General features: G+C 38.0%; 1 protein-coding gene across 1 annotated transcript; it reads left to right on the top strand.

Moving 5' to 3' along the window:
- Positions 1–284: 284 nt before the first annotated feature.
- Positions 285–21,495, top strand: htr1fa (5-hydroxytryptamine (serotonin) receptor 1Fa). The gene is made up of 3 exons (XM_044366089.1): positions 285–403; positions 18,257–18,366; positions 18,832–21,495. Exon 3 carries the CDS (start codon positions 18,833–18,835, stop codon positions 20,027–20,029), a length of 1,197 nt encoding a protein of 398 aa, XP_044222024.1. The 5' UTR covers positions 285–403; positions 18,257–18,366; position 18,832; the 3' UTR covers positions 20,030–21,495.
- The last annotated feature ends 1,954 nt before the right edge of the window (positions 21,496–23,449 follow it).

Genomic DNA, 23,449 nt, shown 5'->3' on the forward strand with positions numbered 1-23,449 from the left:
TAGGATTTTTCATGCATGACTTTCACTTGTAATGGAGTATTTTTACATTTGCATACTTCTTCCACCACTGCACATATGCGACATTTATGGTTTATGACGTTAATAGAAGATATCATGTCGACGTGCTACAGAGAAACGTTTGTCTCCTCATTAGCCTTGGTTACTGGAGGGCTGTTATTTCTCTTACTCTTGTCCTCACACCTCCTCCCCACTGACGCACCTCTCTGAGCTCTGTCTATGGCCGAGAAGCGCGCTCCCGTGTGCGCGTCACTGTTCCGTGGAAACACTAAACGGGTATCGCCGTGAACGTCGTTGTGCTGTGAATGGACATTAATGGGAAATGTAATATTCCTCTGTCAGTGCCAGAGTCCTTCTGTCATTTAATCACTGCAACGAAAGCCGGGTAAGTATTGATTGACAGACTGACATGCAGTTTCTGAATTCATGGACCGAAATTGGGAAGTACCTACTTTCTAGATATTCGCTTAATGTGTTTAGTTGTTATAAGCATGGGTGATGATGATGATGAAGATGATGATGATGCTGTTGTCATCGTAATTGGATGTTGGAAATATTGCATTTATCAAAATTGTCTCATTATACATTTATAAACGCGCCCACTTTGAATCCACCTTTGTGCTGAGCAAAACTATTGTCATGTAGCCTGTATAATACGCTAAAGTAAGGGCTGGATGATCCCATAGATTGCATTATCAATCGGTATCTTTCTAAAAAAACAAATTTATGAATCTGAATGGGGAGTTGGATTTCTTCTTTGTCTTTTTTTTTTTTTTTTTGCCTCGGTTCATCCCTCTCAGATGTAAGACAGTGATTACTGCACATGATAATCAGAGGGTGGTTTTAATTATGAAGGAGAGAAAAACAAAAAAGAAAAAAAAATCTAATTAACCTGCTCCTGGTAAAGAGTGATTTGAATTGACTGACCATTGCCTGAGTCTTTTCCAAACCTGGCTCATCAAGAGGGAAAGATGTTAATGAGGATGTGTTTCTTCTTCTAGGAGGTTAACCTGAGGCAAAGACTCTCTAGTGGTTGCATGTTAGACATACTGTATCTGCCTACAATGAACTTCGCATCCAATGTAGACTTTGTTAAAAGTGAGCATCATTCTCTCCGCAGACCTGCTGGAATTCACCTGAGACTGTATTTTGCTGACTGACAAGGAGAGTGTGTGCGTGTGTGAGATAATATGAGAGAGGGAGAGAAATGCATGTCAGTGGAGTGCGCACTCGTTGCAGCATCTGTGCAGGATTCATTTACTGTCAGACTGGATTGGTGTGATTTAGAGACAGAGAGGGAATCACAGAGTTGAGTGGCTTGCAAGCTTTTTCATGGACACTCCCATGAATGTGCATGTGCACACATCTCACTGTGTGCATGTGTGTGTTCATGCAACCCTATTGCACTGCAAGAACGTCAATATTGGATGGTTTTGCAAAACCGTGCATTACTGTACTGGATGCCAACACTTTTAAAAATTTCAGTTACTTCAGTGCCGTGTGCAGATACAGTGACTACAGCATGGTTAATGTTAGTGGAAAAACTGTGGTCATGGCACATAAACTATAGTTAGGGTTAAACAACTAAAACACTTGGTTAAGATCAGGGAAATGTCATAGTTAAGGTTACAGTTTATAAAAAGGTTATGAAAGTTAGAAGTGCTACTGGCACATCCAACACCCAGACCTCCACACTCTCACCCTCCACCTTTCTACATAAAGGGCACACTATCTTCTGCATTGTCAGTGGATGTATTATGGATGCAATTCAGATACTGGGCTGATCGTATTAATGCAACAATTTCCTTGCAGTGGAGGATATTATTGCGATCTCATTTAATGTCATGAGCTATTGAATTAAGGTTTCCACATTGGATGCTTTTTGGCCAAGGAGACACATTTACTTATGGTATTTAATTACGGAGGTGGAGTTATCTTGAAAAGAAAGATAATGGACACCAGTGATGAGTAGCAGAGTCAAACCAAGGACACATTGTGGCTGGTGATGATATGAGGCCATAGTTCAGTCAATGTAGCTCTTGGTCACCTGGGCTTTTATAATACTGTAGAAATGCACCAGTCTCTGATACTGTGTATCTGATCCAGTGTCAGTCTACTGATACTGAGTCTGAACTCCAGTGCTTAACTTAACATCTGTCTGACTGGAAAACAGTTTGGGATCATGTGTTTATTTTTTATCATGAGGCTGTAGCACTATGTACATGGAAACATCTGATCTGTACTGGTGCCAGTACCAATCTAGTGTATCATTTATATTCAAGACACATTTGGAGACAGGAGTACATACTGAATTTGTACCAGTAACTGTTGGCTGTACCATAGATGAACCCCCAATCTGCCTTATTCATATTTATATTCAAATTTCTTTTTTGCGCATTTGCAGGCACCTTATTTCCCTTAAAGGATTATTAAAGCTTCCTATCTCCTAAGATGACAGTTGAAAAGAAACAATTTGAGAGGGATATACGGGCAATTTGCAAGCTTAAATCTTGGTGAGGCACTTCCTTTACAGCTTTAATAATAATCTTTATTTACATATTCCTGAGCAAGGTAATGAAGCTTTACAGGGACAAACATGCAGAGAAAGAAATAAAAAAATAAAAGAAAAAGCAAATAGAAGCATATATTAACATCATCATGAGTAGAATAAGTGCAGCAAATGAAATACATAAAATGGCAATGGTGCAACAGTGAAAACAAATACATGTCAGGCATTCACCACTCCACTAATTCTCCCTGGCTGATACCAGAGTACATCACGGTAGACCAGATGATTAATATCTGCACATAATTGAGTCCAAAAGTGTGAGGTAGATGAAAAATGTAAATTTGAGAAATCCAGAGAGGGGATTTCCCTGAACGTAACGCAGCATGATTTATACAAAAGTATGCCAAAAGTGATCAGACAGAGACAGAGAAAATCCCATTAACTTTCACTATTAAATTACAACCTGTGAAAGCCAACTGGCAAACACAGTACTGTATGAGCCATTTTTAAGACGTAGAAACCATGTTTCCTTATTCTTATAGTGACATTTAACCAACATTATAAACACTTGATCAAAGTTTTATAAGGTTTATAATGTCAGTAGTTTACATGACCGGTACATGGACAACCCACGCAGTTCAATATTAAGAAATGTTACTGCATAATCATTTTTCTTCCTGTTGCTATTCATGCTGCTAATAACCTCTAATAACATTACCACCCTCAAACTGGAGGGCCTTATGTTCTTTGCCTTTGTTGACTGTGTTTGTTTGCTGGTATTTACTTATTAAATTTCAGTTTGTCCTTTCCTGTGACAGAACTGTCTTTATCTCATGCCAGAATTTTATTAGGGAAATGCAATTAGTGAGGCTGAAATGCTCTTCTCTTATGGCCCATTAGATTGATGAGAAAAGTACTTTTTTAAAATAAAATTCCTGCCTTGTGTAGTTTTTAAGTAAAACTTTTCACCAAAGTTTGCTCTTGGTGTCATTCTATGTTCCCCTGGCCTTTATCAAGACCCAGACAGATATCTGATGTACAGTTCTTCTCTGACATGTTACAGAGGCCAGAGTCTCAATCAAAATCTGTCTAGACACATCATGTAAGTGTCTGCTAGCACTGTCGCTTGTGACAAAAACTACACAAATGCTTCTCTGCTACTTAAAAAAAAAAAACCCTTCAAGAATCAATGTTTAATTAATTGTCACCATTCCATGACAGATGAGAACTGAAATTAGAGGTTCGTATGCCAACATTAGCTTCCAAAAATATGCAAATGCTAGATGACTCTCATTGTTTTTTCATGGGTCTTTGAAGTCGTTTGAGGAGTCTTTAAAACCAGGACAGCAGAGAATAAACATACTGGCACTACCATAGGGGTTCTTGTGTATTTGTGTGTGTGTGTGTGAGACAAGTTTTCACAGCAGCAGAATAAGAGGCAGATGGAGGGAGCAACTATTTGCTTGCTGGTGTCTTGCTACCATTGACCTCGCAAAAGTCAATACTTAACTTTAAATAACATGTAGGGGCTGAAGTTGACCTGAAGAGACCATCCATTAACTTGCCACATCAAATAAAGTGGCCCATGTCTGGGAGACGATCTCTTCCAATGGCCCTTTACAGGAAATTGACTGAAGACGAAAAGCCTTAAGCTCCCCTAGCAGAGTCTAGAGGCTGCAAACACCATTACATTCCACAAATGTTGGTTGAGTGAACAACATACTGGATTTACAATTTAAGTATATTGTGGCTAAATCTTACTGACAGAGCAATGACCACCAGCGTACCTATTACAGGGCTTGAATTTAGCAATTGAGACCATACATATTGGCTCAGTATTTTAAGAGAGAAGTTGACACTTTTTGAGTGGGAGTCAATTGGAGCCAGGGATTTTTTGGAGCCAGCATCTAGCGGTTGTCAGTGGCATTGCACTATAAGGTACTTCCACACTGGCTTCAGCCTCAAGCCGTGGTAGTTGCTGCTTTGTTAAGATAGATAGGCTTCCTCATATTTTGGATTTTACGTCATTGATTGGATTTTAACTGATGAGCATTTCCTGTATTGCCCGTCCTTTACTTAATATGTCCTTTGCTTTTTAGAATAAATTTCATTCTAGTTTGTTGCTTGTTTCCAAATGAATCAGATTTATTACATCTCATTCTTCTCCATGTTTTTCTTCCTGGTCATGCACCATCCCCTCCACAATCACCAGTTTGGGAACCACCAGTGGAGACCACAGGAACTAAAACCAAAGATGTATAATATAGTTGCATTTTTTCAACTCGTCAAGTCAAACATTTCTAGGCCCTCCTTGGCTATTTTATCTCATTATTATTATCATCAAATTCTATGAAATTAACAAAACCCTGCTGACTACTGACTGTCTGTGTAGCAGCCTGATACAGCTCATGTCTCAGTGCCATTGAAGTCCTCTGATGTCCAGTGTAACACCATTTGATTCACAATATGGAAACTGCTAACAAGATCAAACAGTCTGTCTTCCATTATTTACATCCTGCAGTTGCTTTTCCATCTGTCAAGTTCTGTTATATTTAATAATGATAGATAAGTGGCAGAACCAATCAACATGCACGAAGAGGCTTATGGATACTGAGGGCTGCTAAGGATACAATAACTGTGTCCTCCAAAAGTCGGTATAGAAAGGCTGCATTTCTCAGCGGCTTTTGAAAGATAGACAGACTGACTCACTGGTGGAGTGGCCGTCAGGAATACCGGTGTCCCAGTGGGCCGCCACACAAACTGGGCTGATGGCTCAATGACGGAAAACATCAGAGAGAGAGAGAAACAGAGAGAGAGAGAGAGGGCTGTGCTTTGGTGATCACCCCATTTGAGTGGGCTGTTACACGGGACAGTATAGTTCTTTGTGGCTGTCATCTCCCTCATGTTGTCTTCCTCTCCCAGCCAGCTACCTTTAGTTTAGTTATGTCCTGCAGTGCTGCCGACCCCTTTACTGTTTTTGTGGAAGTATCTTTGAACATTGTTTTAATACTGACGCAGCTAGCAAATGACTGTTGCTGACTCACTTTATATGGGAGCTAAACAACAAAAGATAAAAAAGGTAAAGGTAGGACTGAAAAGCTCAGAGAAAAGAAATCAAAATTCTGAAAAATAGAAGCATTGAAGTGCTTCAAATAGTTCTGCATTTAGCAGCAGTAACTCTGCAGCCAACAGAGAGGAGGACCAAAGCAGCAGAGTGGATTCAGGACTACAGCTTCCACTGAGTCCATTAGAAGTTTTTACAGCTTAAGCTGTAGGCAGCAGACAAACAGAAGCTGGTCTGGCTTTGGTTGGCAGAACAACTTCAGTTGCCTTCATTTTCTGCTCTGGTTTCATCAGAAATTAACTTTATTACAGAAGGTTTCAATGAAGGAAGAATGCCAGTAAAATTAAAATATGTACACTTACATTGAGACTTGTAGTAGTATTAGTGTAGACAGTGCAAAATATGAAACATACAAATATCTGTACAATTTAATACAATGCAAATGGAACTGCAATAAACTGCAGTTTTTGTTGATACTATTGTAGCTGTCTGTGTCTTGACTCAATTATATTGTAGTTTTTGAGACTGTACTTAGTTGTGGACTGTATTATGACAAGGTGTTTCTGATACAGTATTTTGCCCACCTAGATATATTGTCATAGTTAGTCCAATTATTCTTTAAATGTTATTATTTCCACATCATTCACTCTGCTTATGTACAGTATATCCTTTGATGTAAAATTGCCCTTTTAGTAAAATCAACACATTGGACTCATATCTCAAAGCTTATGCTTTTATCAAAAACTTCCAATCTATGAAAACTGATCACTATTCTTTTATTATTAAACACAAAACTGACTTTTCCCCCAAAAGTATTAGCCTGATGTTTGACAGAAAGATGATTTGGCTGATTTTTTGTTTTTTGTGTGACTTTGAGTACTTTTCTATTATACTTTTATAACACAACACAATGTACGCTTATCTTCTAAATATGTGGAAGGAGACAGATCAAAGTTAATATGCTAGGTTATTGCCAACAAATTGGAAAACCACACAGGACTTGGGGGCATGACATAGCAAATCAAACAAAGCATTGAATTGTAGAGAGTGTAAGTGATTACAAATGGGAGTCCATTGGTGTCCTATTAGAAGGCCAACAGGTCTGAGTACAAATGCAACAGAGGCTTTTCCCAGTGGCTCTCTTCAGGTTAGGAACAACTTTTAATTAAAAGGTCTATTAATTCTCTCCTCTTGTAGTTTCATTTCAGCTCCATTTCAGCTCGGTGTCAATTCAGGAATTCCTCATAGACTACTGAGGGCAGAACTGTTGAATAAAATCTGAATGCTTGATAAATGAGCAGTACTTGATCTGCTGTTGCAAAAGTGATGCACCCAATATTAGTGCCTCAGCTGATTCAAATGTGGAAGAGTGTTTGAAAAAAAAAAATTGGATTGTGCAGCACTTGTACATTACTCATCCCGTGAGAATTTGAAGCGACGTACTGTAAATGACTCGAGCTTCTTTCAGAGCTGTTAACTTTGTGTGGGAGGGTTGTACTGTAAATGCAGGCACGATAGTGTGTGCGTGCATATTTGTTTGTGACTGTGTGTTTGTGGTAACTGTAGCTTTTATGAACTTCTTGTAATGTGCACCAAATCTTTCTCTTATTTTGCCTCTAACTGACAGACTGCAGAAGTATGAGCAAAAAGCACAATACGTTTGTATGTTACAATACGTTTGTGTGCTTTGGGAGATGTGTGTGTGTGTGCATGTTTGTGAGACAGAGAGGTACAGTAAATATGAAGAGCAGATAATTGGGTATCTCCATCTAGTAAAAAGTTGTCTGTCTTATTTTCTGCCATCTCTTATCAGTTTATTTCCTAAAGCCCAGGGTTACTGCGCTCCTAATCCGTACCAAAAAAGACACACACTGATAGAGTACACCCTAAATGTCATGACAGTGTGAGTTGATGAAGTGGCTAAGACATACGCTGACTCATATCCTTTGGATGTAGATCTAATAGGTTTGTAATGGCAAGACGCATTTTATTATCCACAGCACTGAATAAATCTCTGTCAAAACTTTGTTCTCCTTTACATTTTCTGATTTTTTTACATAAAACTACTATTCAAATTTTGTAAACCAAAAACCTAAAGCATTCAAGATGTCGACCAGGCATTGAACAGTGGTAAAGTTAATGGATAAAAAAATTAGCCTTGTATTAAGTAAAAGAAAGCTTTGCGTGCATTTCCACATCTATAACTGTTTGTGAGCATGCCGTCTGATATCATTCAACAATATAAGATTTGAGATATAACCACAAAGGTTTGGGTTAGTTTGAGTTTATAAGAAACATCTCATAGCTGTCTTCCTCTTTGTCTTAATTACAGTGAAACTAATCTAATCTCAGTGCAAAAATTCTTTCAGGGGAATCTGTAATTGGTTTTAGATTATGAGCATAGGGTGTAGTATTATGAGATAATCCTGTTGTAAACTTTGTCAACTCCAAATTCTCACATCTCAGCATGGTTTCAAGTTTGGAAGCCCACAAGCAATAGTTAGTAACAGGCCCTGATAAGTTCAAAGTCAAATTTGATACTTTATATAAACAATATGGTGAGGAAAATAAAATAAAGTGATATAAAAATATAACAAGCCTTGTATGTTTCCTTAATCTCCTTGATCCAGCAACATGGGCTGATATAATACAGTAAAATTACAGTAATCTGACATTTTCAGCTTTTCACTATTACACTTTACTATAGTGCTAATACTATACTATTACAAGCTGTTGCAAAATAGAAATCCTGCCACAGGTCACTGCTACTTGAACTTGTTACTTTACAGAATTGCACTACTGGATAGAATGACTTTGCACATAAGCATATTTCATTTTGCACAGTTTTTCTTATTCTTACTTTGGCCTGTGTTTCTGCTGCAGAGATGTGAATCTATTCTCTTCTCTTCTAATATTTCATTTCATATTCATTTTTAATTAATTCCATAACTCCTTGCCAATATTCAGTACTAATAGAACTTAGACGTTTATCATGTAATCATCATTATAAATCATTAAAATGATTTAGTGCATTAAATATATTCATTTGTGGTGTTAGAAAGTGGTAGAGCTGAATTTGAAGAAGGAAAAGCAAATATTACTGCGTCATGTTGTTTATGTCTTTAGGCCTTTAATCTTTACTATCAATGATTTTTAACCCAAGCTGCAAGGATCAGAAATCTTCAGAATCCTTTAATTATAAAACAGCAACCTAGAAATTCACTGCTCCAAGATGAAGGACTGAAAGAAAAAAAAAATGTGTATGACTAACGACGTGGCTGGTGGCTAACCTCATCCCCACACCTCTACCCTAGCTCCTAGAAATTACATTCATACAACTTAACTTTTGCCCAATTACATTGACAAACTTCCAGTCCCTGCGTCAAACTATCACATACCAGAGCAGTCTGTCCATTGAACGCACAGAGACCCCCCATCAAACTACAGGTATAACTGAGCATTACTGGGATTAGTAACTGTAATGTAATTACTGAACTTCAAACTGTAAGCCCTTACACTACTCATTACTGAAAAACGTAATCACAATACTGTAATTTGTTACAAACTAATGCATTACTACCCAACACTAAACTTACAGTAAGGACATAAAAAGAACTTTGTATTGTAAACTAAAATTGAGTTTAGTAACTTGTAGCTAATCCCAACTTTAAAAAGAGAAGACAAATCTATGTTTGGAACATTGTCACTGTGGGCATGTTTGGCACAGCCAGTGGTGAGCTGAGCCAAGGCTAATGGACGGGAGGTTTTGATCCTGAACTCAATACCTGCTAGAAAATTTGTTTTGAAAGCAAAAAATCTCAACACCTGATAACAGAATTCAATTGGTAATTTGTTATTCATTCATTCAACCCCTGCAGCTATGTTAAAAACGTTCTCAAGAATATATCAGTACATAAGCTACATGTTTGAGCCTTTTCTTTTACCTTAGTTCTAATTACAGAAAATGTAGTCTGTCACCTTTTCAGAAGGTTTACGTATTACATACACAGAAATACATATTCCAGCATCACACTGACCTCTAAAGGTAAACAATGAGGCTGCTAGTCTAACTTTGATCAACATCAAACAACTGCAAGGACACTGACTGAGAAGACAGGGCTTTTCCAAGCAAACTCTGATGCATTATAATGAACAACAACACAGCACCGACATTTTTGTGACAAAGTGAATCTGTTGTAAGAAGCCGCTGTATGTGAACTCTTTCTGTTTGTGCAAGGACAGCCTGACTTCCGAGACATCAGAGTTCACTATTAAACAGCAACCTCAAAACCTCAGTCAAGAAACACCCACGTTCACATTATCATTTTCTTAAATAATAGATGTTTGCTTAATGTTACTTAAAACTAAACAATATTACATGATAGGGATAAAAGGGGACATGCAGTAAAGGAACACTGAAAATTGGATTTCCGTGTAAACAAGGTTTTTTGTTTCCTAACCTCCCGTCAATTTATCCATTTGCTTCATTGTCTCTACCCAGTCCATTTACACTCATTGCCCTCATCATATGGTAACCCTTGTGGAAATAATTGAACAGAGGTAGAGAATAATTAGATCCATGTTGGTTTGAGGAACTACGCATGAGGTACACTCTAATAGAAATCATGTGGCTGATCATGACAGTATTTAGAGTAATTATTTCTGTTACTCATGTTGTTTTTAGGGACAAAAAGCAAGTTCTCACAATGTAAGCCATTAAATTTTAGGATGAACACTTGGTTTAAGGTAAAGGTTAGGAATGGCTGCCTGGGGCATGTTCACTATGAACTTTTTTTTCTCCAACCCAGAACTGTGAGATATTTAGATGACACATAATTCACAGGGAAGACATTGGTGGTGTGTGTCTATGTGTGTGTGTGTGTGTGTGGTGGTGGTGTGTGTGTGTGGGAGGGGGGGGGGAGCTGTGATTTGCATCCTGTACCCCACCTTTGGTTAGGTTTCAGATACTAAAACACTTAAAGTAAGGAATATATCCTGACTGAGACACATATTACGATAAAAAAAGTAGTGCCTCAAATTGGCTTTGACTTTTCTATACTAAGACCACAATATTTTGCAAAACTTTTGTGTTTTGAGTCATCAAAAACTAATCAGCATGCCTCCGTTGCCTAAGGTGGATACTGTAGTAAAATAAATTAATTACCATACATCGCTAATCATTTTTTTTGCAGACACCTCCAATACAAAAGCTTTCTCATTATGCTGTTTAAAAAACAGTCAAAACAATCTCGGAGATGTTTCGTTTCCTCTGAAACTTATTTGCTGTTGCAGCTGTTTCCAGAAACAAACTAAACCCATTGAACGCTACCTGCCCAGCACTGCACTGCAGACAGAAAAAAGTTAGTGGAGCATTTAGCAGCCAAAGACTCAGATAATTTAAGTGATTATCGCACATCAGTCATCATGTGGCCAGAAACATGACTCCACAGATATTTCAGTCTGGTGTATGTGGTTATACACATTAGGTGGGACAACTGTATAAGCTGGTGATGTGTGGCAGCTTGTGTTGATGTTTTTCAGTGTGAAGGGGGCATGCATTTTACAGAGGAAAGCAATTTGCTCATTTAATGTTTGACTGCTGATATTCTCTATCAGGAGTTCCCTTATCTTGATTCTTCGCCAGGAGAGTTACAGTTTCACCTCATTAAGGCCATACCTTTCCACTTTGATAGCAAGATTAGTGTCAGGCCATTAATTATATCAGACTATGCTCCTGCTATATTAAATATTTAAATAAATACTCTCATTAGCTCAAAATATTATGTGACTCTTCAACCCTGATATGGTGAGCAATAACAACTTGCATGGCAGAAACTGTAAGCAAACAGATTTCTTTGAAGTAACTGGCACAGATCATGTGTCGTACTCCAGTTTAGCCTCCCGACAACATTTTCAGCCGCAAATGATTTTCATGTTGGAGGCTGTTGGTAAGAAGATAACAAATTACACGATCCCCAGAAATATCTCTTATCTCCTGTCAGGCCCATCTGTTTTAACACATTTAACATCTTAATTCAGTGACTTCTTTTGCAATAATGCTGTGCTGTAAACTGTGTGTTGTTTGTTTAAAGACACATCCTACACTGGCGAAGAGGAAGGACGGAAAAATGTCTGCTATTGTGCAGCCACATAATAAATGAATAAAACCATTGAAAAGACTTAACAGAGCTCCTGTTCAACTGAACTCACAAATTAGAAAAAAATAAAAACAAAACACAAGCAAAAATGGTTACGAACTAAATCCTTGTGATTTATATATACGTATATATATATATTTGGGTGGGACTGGGCAGTTGTATTCTCTCGATGTTCAGTGATGTAGACAGGAAAGTAGTTTTTCATGCATCTGTGTGTGTCCAGTGTCACCCCACAATGAGCCCATCTCCCAAACATTGATTTACAATGTAGAAACAGGGAGAATACATTTTAACTGACTAGTTTTATGCATGGAGACGCACATTGTTTTGCAGTACATTGATTATAGATCCTGTATTTAATGCTGTCTGTCACAAAGTCAAAAATGTTCAAATCCTATAGGAGCTTCAATCAAGCTAAACAGTGGCTCAGTGTGTTGAATGTCAATGTGCATTGATGCAGCCATTTCAAATTGACTGCAGATATACTATCAGTCATGCTGCTTTCAGACGGTTTCAATCAATTGAGAACGAATGTCTACATGCAATCTTAAAGCATCTGTTGATGACAGTTACAGGTAGCAATTACCCATTCATTTTAAATCACTGCATTTAGCATTTATAGTTACATCAAACCTGTATTGTTGATTTGGATAAAAAGACATGCACTGGTTGGAGAGTATCTAGCAAAAGGAATTCACTGTTCACCAGATAAAAGCTTGAGTGGATGCATTTTCCTGTAATTATGGAGAATGTCTAATCAAGGTTTTTCACATTATGTAATTTCTGTAACACATGCCATCTATGCTCGCCGGCTGGATCACCATAATAAAACATAAACTGCACTGGAGAAGTTAGTTTGTAAAGGTAATCTGTTAATAATTGCTCTCTGAAATTTAGTAATACTAACTGCACTCGCTAGTCAGTGAGGAAACTGATTCTTGTTTAGAGTTGTTTGACATCAATGCAGTGATTATACTGCAGACACGGGGAACATTACCTCCTCTACACAGCCTGACATAAGTCTTTTCAGTTCTTTCAGCGTTGCTGCTGCACAGCACTCGAGAACTAATCTCAGGTTGTTAAGCAGTGATTGAGGCATTCCCTTCATCTGCCACCAGTTTCACATCTGCATGCAAATGCTGTGACAGATGCCTTTTTCGTGTTTGCAGCTGTGGACCGGTGACTCTGACCTTGACACAATTTACATTTTATGGTGTTAGTCTAAATTCTAGATAATGAGTATTTCCACTTAGTAAAGCATTGTCCATTTTTATGCACAAACTCAATGTTTACTTAGATGAGTAAGTGTCGATCTATCAACTTTATGTTACATTATCACCGATATACACAACGTGACATACCTACAAGGGTGTAAAAACAAAACAAAGCTTTTTTTAAATTTTTTTCCTGACCATTATGATGCACCACTTAGACTAATCCCATCAATTTCAGTCCTCAGGGGGCACCTCACCAGCTAATACTTCTATCTACATGAAGCAGATAGAGAGAGCAGACAGCGACTGTGTGCATCCGCTTGTGCAGTGAAACCCCTGCTGTGACATGCATACAGTAGGGTGCTCCAGTCAAGCTTGAAACGAGGACACAGGTCAATGAGTGAAAACAGTGACTGCTACAAAATCCACATGACTGTGGCTCAGCCCACTCAGGTGGGAATGATATCACCCTTTTATGAAATACATGACAGTGAGTATGAGTCACTAAAAATTAGACACACATTAATAATTAGCAAATATAGTCACTTTTCACTGTTGTTCTACATAATCACTCATCTTTTTATATAACAGACTGACACTAGTTCTAATTAATTTAAACATGTACTAATCAATTTCTTTATTTGTTCTAATGTTCTGATTATATTATAATTAAATGCACATTCTAATTTGATTTCCATATTTTGTAAATAATTTTGTCAGTTGCTTTTGGGTTCCTGCTGCAAGGTTTTTTTTATTATTATTTTCTTGCTACAAAATTAATCTAGGAGTTATCAAGTGAACTTTAGTCTTTATAAAATACTTTCATTACCAAAAAAAAAAGAACACTGGATTATTAGGGAATGTTTTGTACAAGTTGACAGCCGTATGGTGAACCCTTATTTATCATTTTATGCAATTACTGCTCCCTCAGAATACAATTTACTATGTTACTTTATTGTTTTGCTTTAACGTAGGGTAAATTAATCTCTACTCATGTATGAGATTAGTTTTCACTAACAGTATTTCATCACGTTAGAGGGTGACCTCTTTAGTATTCTTTTTTTAGTATTTTGTCATTTTTTTCCACCACAAAAATGAAATAAATACAGCAGATAGAAATAGATAGACAGATACTTGGACCGGCAAATGAATGAGTGTTGCTGTGCCCTGTTATGGTTGTATAGTTAGTCATTTATTTTGCTTCTTTCCAGATCTGTCACTCAAAGAATCATTTTTTTCACAACTCTCCTCCTTCACAACAACACTTGGCAGCTTTATGTTCTGCTTGGGCCAAAGCGTTTGTGTTTCTGAGATTTCGTTCCACGTGAAACATTTAGCTTCCCTGTGCATGTAAAAGGACAAAGAGAGAAAAAAAAGAGAGACAGAGGGATTGAATGTCACAGGGTAGCTTTTCGGTGACTGCAAACCTTTTGGAACATAGAGTGAAGTTGGTGTTTTGTATGTGTGTGTCTATGTACAGCGTATAGTATGTGTGCTGGTCGGAGGGTGCTGTCACATTTGTGTATGTGCTTGAGCGGTGAATGGGACACAGTTTGAGGATAGATTAAATTAATCTCTGTATCTTTATGTCTGAAAGTTGAGGAGATGTTTCTGCTTTGTCAGCTTCCTCATTATCTGCTCATCCTGAATCCGTCACTTATAGACGGCAGAAGCAACCTCACACGTTTTTGCTGTAGTCACATAATAAACTTGCAATTCAAATTTTTGTATCTTGAAAATGTATACAGTTATTTTAGTGCTGAGTATCTATAATTGCTAATATTGCTGATCATAGAGCCCAGTAAAAGTTGCAGAATGGTATCAGCTGGCTCAATTAGTTTATTGTATCACCGCAATGAATAGATAATGACTCAATGACTCAATGAAATAATGTGGCAACACCGTAAAAAAGACAACAACTTGACAGTTGCTGTATAATTTTAAAACAATGTGGCTATCAGTCAGTGAATGGAGCTGTTTTCTCTGTTTGCTCAATTCCTGCAAGGGCACTGGGTTTTTGCTGGCTCACTGGAAGTTATCTTCAGATGGCCTTGAACAGAAAGCCTGTGTTTTAGAACATTTTAAGACAAAAGCAGATGATTTCTTTGTTGCACATAATGACAGGCTGTCACTGTAAACACTGTCAGTCACTGCAAAATACATACATGCATGCACAGACACGCACTCATAGAAACACGCCCCAGTATGTTCATAGTGTATAACTATTTATACATGTGTGCGCAAACACAGAAAAAAAACTGCAGCAGTAATTATCAAGTATCTATCTGCATAAAATAATTTGCATATTAAGTGTGGTTAGGTTTTCTTCCAAATTCATCCAAGGGTAAAAAGGATGGAGTGTATAATTGCATGAACACAGAGGAAGGCAATTTCATTTTCTTTAAAGATTCAAATCACAGGTGTAAAGAAACAAATACTCTTCATTGGTTTACTTCACAGCAGCAAAGCAATTTGTTATTATAGTTAGTTACTTAGTATTTAAAATGTACTGCACATCCAATGACGCATAATAAACTGTACCCAACTCTTCTCAGCAAAGAGACAGTTATTGACATGTGAGACTTCACTTTAGGAAGCAATTTGCCTGAAACAAGCCTGAAAATACATTTTAAAGTCTGTGTAAAGGAAAATCAGAGAATTTTCTTTTGAAACACATTACACATGTTAGAAAATAATTGCTGAAATTATGTGAAAAGACTGTGAACTGTGTAGTACTGAATTGCGGAGTTAGACTGTTAAACTGCTTTTCACCACTTCTGTGTTCAGGATTTTTTGGGCGGGCCTGAAATGATGGATCCATGACGTAGAGGGATGACTAGCATGCAATACTTTCACTGCAAGCTTAGCATTAGCATCCTGATGTATGCTGCAGTCACAACAATAGATGTGCCTCTCGATAATGGCATTGTCCATGCACCAAGCTTTGTTAACATAAATGCACAGTCCCCCACACCCCTCTGGTCTTACTGGAGTCATTACCTGTTGTATCCACCCAGGTTACTCAATGACACTATCGGGGACGCCGCTGTTTAGCCATGTTTTCATAGAAATCATGAAGTTGCAGTCCATAATCTTTTTATGAGCGGTGATCTGCAGTTGCAGTTCATCGATGTTGTTCACCAGAGACCGTACATTGGCGAGGAAGATGCTGGGTAGAGATAGCCGATGAGGAGTTAGCCCTTAGTTAGCTTAGCCCTTAGTTCTCCTCTCTTCCCCTGATTGTTTGCAGTCTGTCCAGTCTCACCCTCGCTGCCTCGGCTGCATTGCGGACCCTACTCCGGTGTTTTCACCGTTACTACAGACATACTCCTGTGGCTACTACATCTAGCCCCTCACCCGCGCTTTTCAGCAAGAAGTGAGTAATGTTGACTCCAAACTTCATTGAAAAAACAACAGTTAAACAATAAATAATTATGATTAGCTTAACTACTCATTTAAGTTACATTTTTACTGAAATAAGTCCACATTTACCTACCAAATGGGTGCTGAATTGTACAGTGGCTTCTAGCGTTAGGCTACTTTATTTTTGAATTATCATCCATGTTTCTTGTGTTACACCTACAAACAAGGCCTATTTTAAATTGTATATTTTTTAAGGGAGTTCATTATGAGCATTGTCAAGTTCAGAGGCTCAGAGGCTGTTCAGTTGGGGCTCAGTTTCAGTGCTTTCAGCGCCTTCAGCGGACATGCCCCCAGTGTTTTAGAGCTCAGAATACTGCTTGTTTTTCCATGATTTTGAAACCCAATTTTATACACTTAGCATTTAAATTTGGCTTGGTGGTTAATAATTCATTTTTATGTGGTGTGAAAAACTCAGAATACATATTTATTACTGCTTTACACAGACTTTAAAACTTTTGCTAACAGGTGCGAACTGCTGTTTGAAACACTAGCTCTGGCAAATGTGAGTTGGGAAACACAAGAAAGAGATTGTTGTTTAATCTCCTACTGATCATATGCCAAGCAAAATATAGATGTAAACACACTGTTATGGTTCTTTGTGAAATTATGTTTGATTAAAAGTAGAAAATATGATTTTTCACAAAGTAAAACCATGATATTAAGCAAAGAGCACCCAGGTGACTCAGTTTGGCTGAAGGATGGCCAGTGCCCACACCTTGAATGAGTTGGTGAAACAACACTCATCATATGCCTCTGCATTGCTCTTGGTGGATTTCACCTACATTTTATACGAGGTGCTCAACAATGGTGATGAAAAATGATTCTCCTAGATTTTGCATGTAATGCTGGAGCCTTTCATAATTGGGTATTACATCAAGGAAGGTCAGCTCTGGTACGACAGTAAAAGCATCTTTTTTTGGCTCTATATAGAACCCTTTTTGTCAAAAATGGGTTTGGAAGTTTGAATTATATTAGCGACCACTTTGCCATGTTTTGGGTTAAGTGAACTGGGATCTCTTATCTCATTCACTTGTCATGTAGTCTAGCCACGCCACTCACCCACCCTTCTACCCCCGCACCTAACCTACTGCCTGGGAGTCGCATGGTCTCCGTAGAGACCTGACAGTCAGTGTTTGGCTGCCTCTGCTCCATCACCACATTAAATAAAAGTACTGTACTTCTTGTGTTTCTATAGCAACAGTTCCCACTCATATCTTCAGGATACTGAGCAATGCGGAAAATGAGGGAGAGTGGCGATGACAGTTATACCTGAGCATTTTGATTTAATCACAGTGGCTGTTGCTAATTAAATGGTCGACCGATACACATACAGCTGCAAACTGTAATATTTTTGGATTGAAGCTGCTGATGGAGAATATTTTTGGCTGACATTCTTTAATTATTCTGTTTAATTTTTAAGTATTTTCATACTAATAATTCCAAATATGTTATTTTTTCTGTGCTCTCCACTACACACAGCAATTTAATCTTACAGTATCAAGTCAGAAAAGCCTCTGAACAGCATTTATACTATTTGGATATGACTATAAACTCAGGTTAATCAATTACTATTCAGACCCTAATTAGAGGTGTAGAGGTCACATTGGTGAATATTCAAATGACCAAGTTAAAAAAGATCCACATATCAGTGAATTCAAATGAAAACCTGCCAGTATATTAGCTTTTGAAAAAAAAACCCTTTCCTGCATCTGCAGTGGCTTATGCTGTTGTGTAAGCGTACTCATCCTTGGCTGTATCTTTACTTTGTTGCTTTTAACTGTGTCTTTTCTCTCTCTCCAATCTTTCTATTTCTCTCACTCTCTTGCAATTTCTCTCTCTTATTCACTCTTTCTCTCTCTATCTCTCCCAGGTGTTGATGAATGACAAAGATGATGTGATGGCAGAGCTCGCTGGCAGGACAGATCAAAGCAGGCTGTCTGTCGCACATTAAACCAACTGGACACCTCACAGCCTGAACAGGTAGGACTGGACTGCTATATTTTCACTTCAAGAGTTTTGGCAAACTTTTGTTGGCAGGTTGAAATGTTTTTTTTCAAAGCTTTGATAGTATTTTAATATTTCAAAACCTGAAACACAGTCATTAAAGTCGATTATCCCTAAAAGCACATTTTGAAAACTTTCCTTTCATCCACTTTGTTTGTTTCTTTCCATATGAAGTGCAGAAAACAAAATCAGTGGCTATCAATTTTTGGAAAGAAGAGGGGGAGAATAAAACTGCTTCAAGTAAATTTTACTGCACTTTAAGATACTGACTGACTGAATTCTATGTCAAATTATGACCAGACTGAGCAACAACAAATAATATATACTGCAGTCACAATATAAATATTGACTCTGAATGAATGTTCCTGAAACATTCCTGAAACATTTTTTCTAAGCTCCCTTTATGTCTAATGCTCAACTCTCTTTCTATTCTGCCTGCAGAATGGATTTTCCCAATTGTACTGAAGGAGTGTATGCCACAAGCAGCGGAGGTTATGACTCAGTGGAGACCACTAAACTCCCTCCCAGTAAGATCCTGCTTACGCTGACCCTCTCTGTAGTGGCTATCCTGACTACATTCTTCAACTGCCTGGTGATCACAGCTATCGCAGTCACCCGCAAGTTGCATCACCCAGCCAACTACCTCATCTGCTCATTAGCAGTGACCGACCTGCTGGTGGCTGTGCTGGTCATGCCCTTCAGTATCATGTACATCCAGAAAGAGAGCTGGGTCATGGGCCAGGTGGTGTGTACCATCTGGTTAAGTGTGGATATCACTTGTTGCACATGCTCCATCCTCCACCTTGCTGCGATTGCCATCGACCGGTACAGGGCCATTACTGATGCGGTGGAGTACTCACGGAAACGTACAGGGGCCAGAGCAGGGGCCATGGTGGCAGTGGTGTGGCTCTTGTCTATCCTCATCTCACTCCCTCCTCTGCTGTGGCGGCACTACAGCGGGGATTCACAGCAGGAAGACCAGTGCATCATCATCCACCATCACATGGCCTTCACTCTGTATTCCACGCTTGGAGCATTTTACATCCCTCTGCTGCTCATCCTCATCCTCTACTATAAAATCTACCGGGCCGCTCAGACCCTCTATATGCGCAGGGAGGCCAGCCGGGCTAGCCGTCACTCGTGCATGACCAATGGGAGCATGATTCCATCAACCTACCCTGCTGGAGATGACGATGATGACCGGGGACCTCAAAGTCCAGAGCCCGTAAGCCCACCGGAAAAGTCTTTCTCTGAAGCCTCAACTGAGGAACCTCCACGTGAACGGGTGCGTGTCTCGGTAAAGGCTTTCCAGTGCAAGTCTCGCCGGCACGAGTCACGCAGTGAGTCACGTCGGAGCCAGTTTTACCAAGGACCACGGATCTCAGGCTCAAGGGAGCGCAAAGCAGCATCCACGTTGGGGTTGATAATCGGAGCATTTGTCATCTGTTGGTTGCCATTTTTCGTCAAGGAGGTGATCGTCAACACCTGCGGTTCTTGCAGTACTTCAATGGAGATGGCTGACTTTCTTACATGGTTGGGGTACCTCAACTCGCTGATCAACCCTCTTATCTACACCATATTTAATGAAGACTTCAAAAAAGCTTTCCAAAGACTTGTTAGGTGCAGTCATTACCTCTGATGGTTACAATTATGCACGATCTTACCCACACACCATCACACATATGTAACCAGAAGGCGGCAAATTAATGGTTGTAGGTCAGAGAATACCCATTAAATACTGACTTATTATGCCTGAGAGGGAATAATCTCACAGAGGAGAGGATTGACACCCATTTCCAGACACTTCACCAGGCACTCCAGCAGCCTAAATGGCACCAGCTCAGCAATGAGCTTTGCAGCAAAGTTCCACATTGAAATCTACATCCTGCTATTAATAGAACAGCCTGAGATCTCCTTGATGTTAATTGGAGTGTGTGGTGGGAAACTGACATGTTGGTTTTTAGAAAATGGGTCATCGTTGACCTTTTTGAGATCTGGGTTCTGATAACCCCTACTTAAAGTTGACCATTATGTCTCTTCCATATAATGACCTTCCTTCTATGTAGTCCAAGCTGAAACACAGAACATGTGTAAAATATCACAGCATATCAAGTTGTGACTTTCTGTGGCTGTGATGTTTCGGAGGGTGACTTTTATAGAAATTGTTGTGGAATATATGATATGTATTCAGCACTGCAAAAATATTCCAACAAAATATACATTTGAAGATTGTTAAAGCTGCTGATAGTCTTGGTAACTATTGCAAGAGAATGTGTAAAACATGTTTTATGATCTGGGACCATTCCATTTATAATGAATAATGATAATAATAACAAAAATAAATTATATTATTATTACTATACAGGTTCTATGAGATATTGGCACTTTAAGTAATATTTTTCAAAACATTTCCTGTTTCTTTCAGTTATTTCTTAAGCTATTTGTTCATCAGTTTGTTTATTTATTTATTCATATTACCTGGAGCCATTAAACACCCCACCCCATCTCACTCCCACACCACAGCCAGCATTATGTTAATGAATGTGAAAACCGCTGATGGAGAAGTCCTCATTACATTACTCCCACTCAAGTACTTGGAATAGAACTACTATTTCTGTATTGCCTCTAAGAGGGCACATGGTATGTTGACGGAAATATTGTGGATGTGTGAGGGTGTACTGTATACCAGAAAGATAACACAAGGTGTGTCATATACTTCTCTGACAGTATGACCATGATTTTTTTTTTTTTTACTTTCACTGTCTGAATGTTCAATAATAAACAGTCCACTTGATGTTCATCTGTTCTTCTCTGAGTTAATAATAATTATCTGAGTGAAGATTTGGTAAGTGAGTAAGATAAGTGCAGTTTAGTCTGTATGTGTATGGAGAGATTAGTAGCAGGGATTACATAAAATTATAACTCACTGATAAGCTTTGTGTGTAAATGAATGTTGAGATGATGAACTGCAACCCCATATTTCAACCTTTTTGATGGAACAGACAGGATATTTTCCATGTTCTGATATTGTGGCGCCTCCCTGTGGCTAGCAGAAAGACTGCACTTGGTTGTGATAAACTAACATATTTCTCCCTCACTGCTGCAACAAAAAGATTAATGAAGAAATATGGTATTATTCATTTGGCTTCATCAATAAAATAAATCAAAGTAATAAAATAAAAACTATTACTGTGCAAGTGTACATCTCTCTGTCTTCTGTTGCATGGAAAAGAGGATACTGTAGTTGCTAATATTCCAAAAATATTCATCAAGCCAAAAACTGCCTAAATTCACTCTTTTTGTAAAACTGAATCTTATCATTTAAGTCCTCTTTGCCTCTTTGAACCTACAGTGTGATGAAGATTTTGTTCCAATGTTGATTTGAAAATGAGAAAAGAAAAATGTCACCTTTATTCACACATTTCTCGCTACGGAAATCCCAACAGTTTTACACACAATTTTGTCCTGGATTAGGTGTAGATAGCCATGTGCCTCCTCCAATACACATGGTGATGTCAGACACTTCTTTTACCTGTCGCTTAGGTGCTGAGAGGGAAGTGGAAGTTTGTGTTATCCCTTCATTTAAAGGAATATTTTAATATTTTGGGAAATACATTTATTCACTTAATTGCTAGGTTAGGTTAGTTAGGTGAAATAGTTCCAGTATGTTGCTCTACATAAAACTACATCTGGCCTTCTTTTACATTTCAGTTTCTCTAGGGATTAAATAAACTAGATCAATTGTATTAATTAGATATAAATGATCACTATATATAAATGTTTTACTGTATATATAAGTAGTCACTAATTATTTGGACATATTAGCTGACATAGCCACATGATTTTTTTATCATCTGCAAAGGGATTATAAGTTTTATCTGCATAATGAAAGGCTTTCTCTGTCATGTTCTTTGTTCCTGATTGTGCATGTGACCCTTTTTTTGGGGTGAGTCCTCCTGTTTAGTTGACAGGGCACAAAGTCAGTCAACAATCTGTTCCCAGGTGACATACACAGAAAATGAAGATCATTCTGAAGGTGAAACCATTCAAAGGATCTTTTTTTTTTTTTTTTTTTTTTTTTTTTTTTTTAATGTTTCTTAGTTTCATCAAATGTCAGACCCAGATAAGGAGATACACATTCACTTCTGGCTACGTCATATCATTTAATACTAACTGAAACATTCATCTTATCTTTAGTTTAGTGTGTTTGCAAAATGCAAAATGATTGCACTTTGTAATGAGTCCATAACAAGCAAAAATAACAAAGAAAAATGCTTTGTAGATTGTAAATTCTACTGTAAACATGCTTCATATTTCAGGCAATACTTATCTGATCTATTGGAAATGAATAGACAAAGGATTTGATAGATGACTACAGATAATGTTGACTCATTTTGAAAATTGCCATGAATGAAAACAAACCAAACTTTTGCTAATGTCTCATCCATCATGGCATATAGGCTTGCACATTTTTTCCTGTTTATTGTGCTATAACAATCAAAATTACACAAACAAATCAATACTTTTTGAGAGTTTTTCTGTATTGCAATAATAATTGTTGAAAAAAGTGGGTAAAAGTTCACTGTGTGCTCACTGTGATGGAATAACCACCTCAAGCAAGTTTCAGTTCTAGCAAGCAGATTTTCACAGAGAATTGACTTCAAATGCTGTCTGCCAGGTAGGAAATTATTTTTTTTTCTTGACTATTGATAGTCAAGACATTCAAAGTTTTCCTTCAGGATTATATCTCCACTTTAAATGGATGACCACTTTTGATGTTCACCTACAAAAAACACAGGGACCAACTAGCTGCAATTTTCTCAATGTGATTCAGTCTATAACCAATCTATTAGTCAAATTGCTTAATTTTATCAAGCAGCCTTTGTGTTTTAAGGTTTAAGAGGTATATAAAATGGTGGGAACTATAGTTTAACATTGGTGGAATGTAACTAAGTACATTTATTCAAGTACTGTACTGTAAAATACAGTTTTAAGGTACTTTTACTACCTGAGTATTTCCATTTGATGCTACTTTATACTTCTACTCCACTACATTTCA

The sequence above is a fragment of the Thunnus albacares genome, chromosome 11 (genome assembly GCF_914725855.1).
Source record: "Thunnus albacares chromosome 11, fThuAlb1.1, whole genome shotgun sequence".
NCBI classification, from domain to species: domain Eukaryota; kingdom Metazoa; phylum Chordata; class Actinopteri; order Scombriformes; family Scombridae; genus Thunnus; species Thunnus albacares.

Coding starts and splice junctions, on each gene's coding strand:
- htr1fa (XM_044366089.1), top strand. CDS start 18,833: ATGGATTTTCCCAATTGTACTGAAGGAGTGTATGCCACAAGCAGCGGA.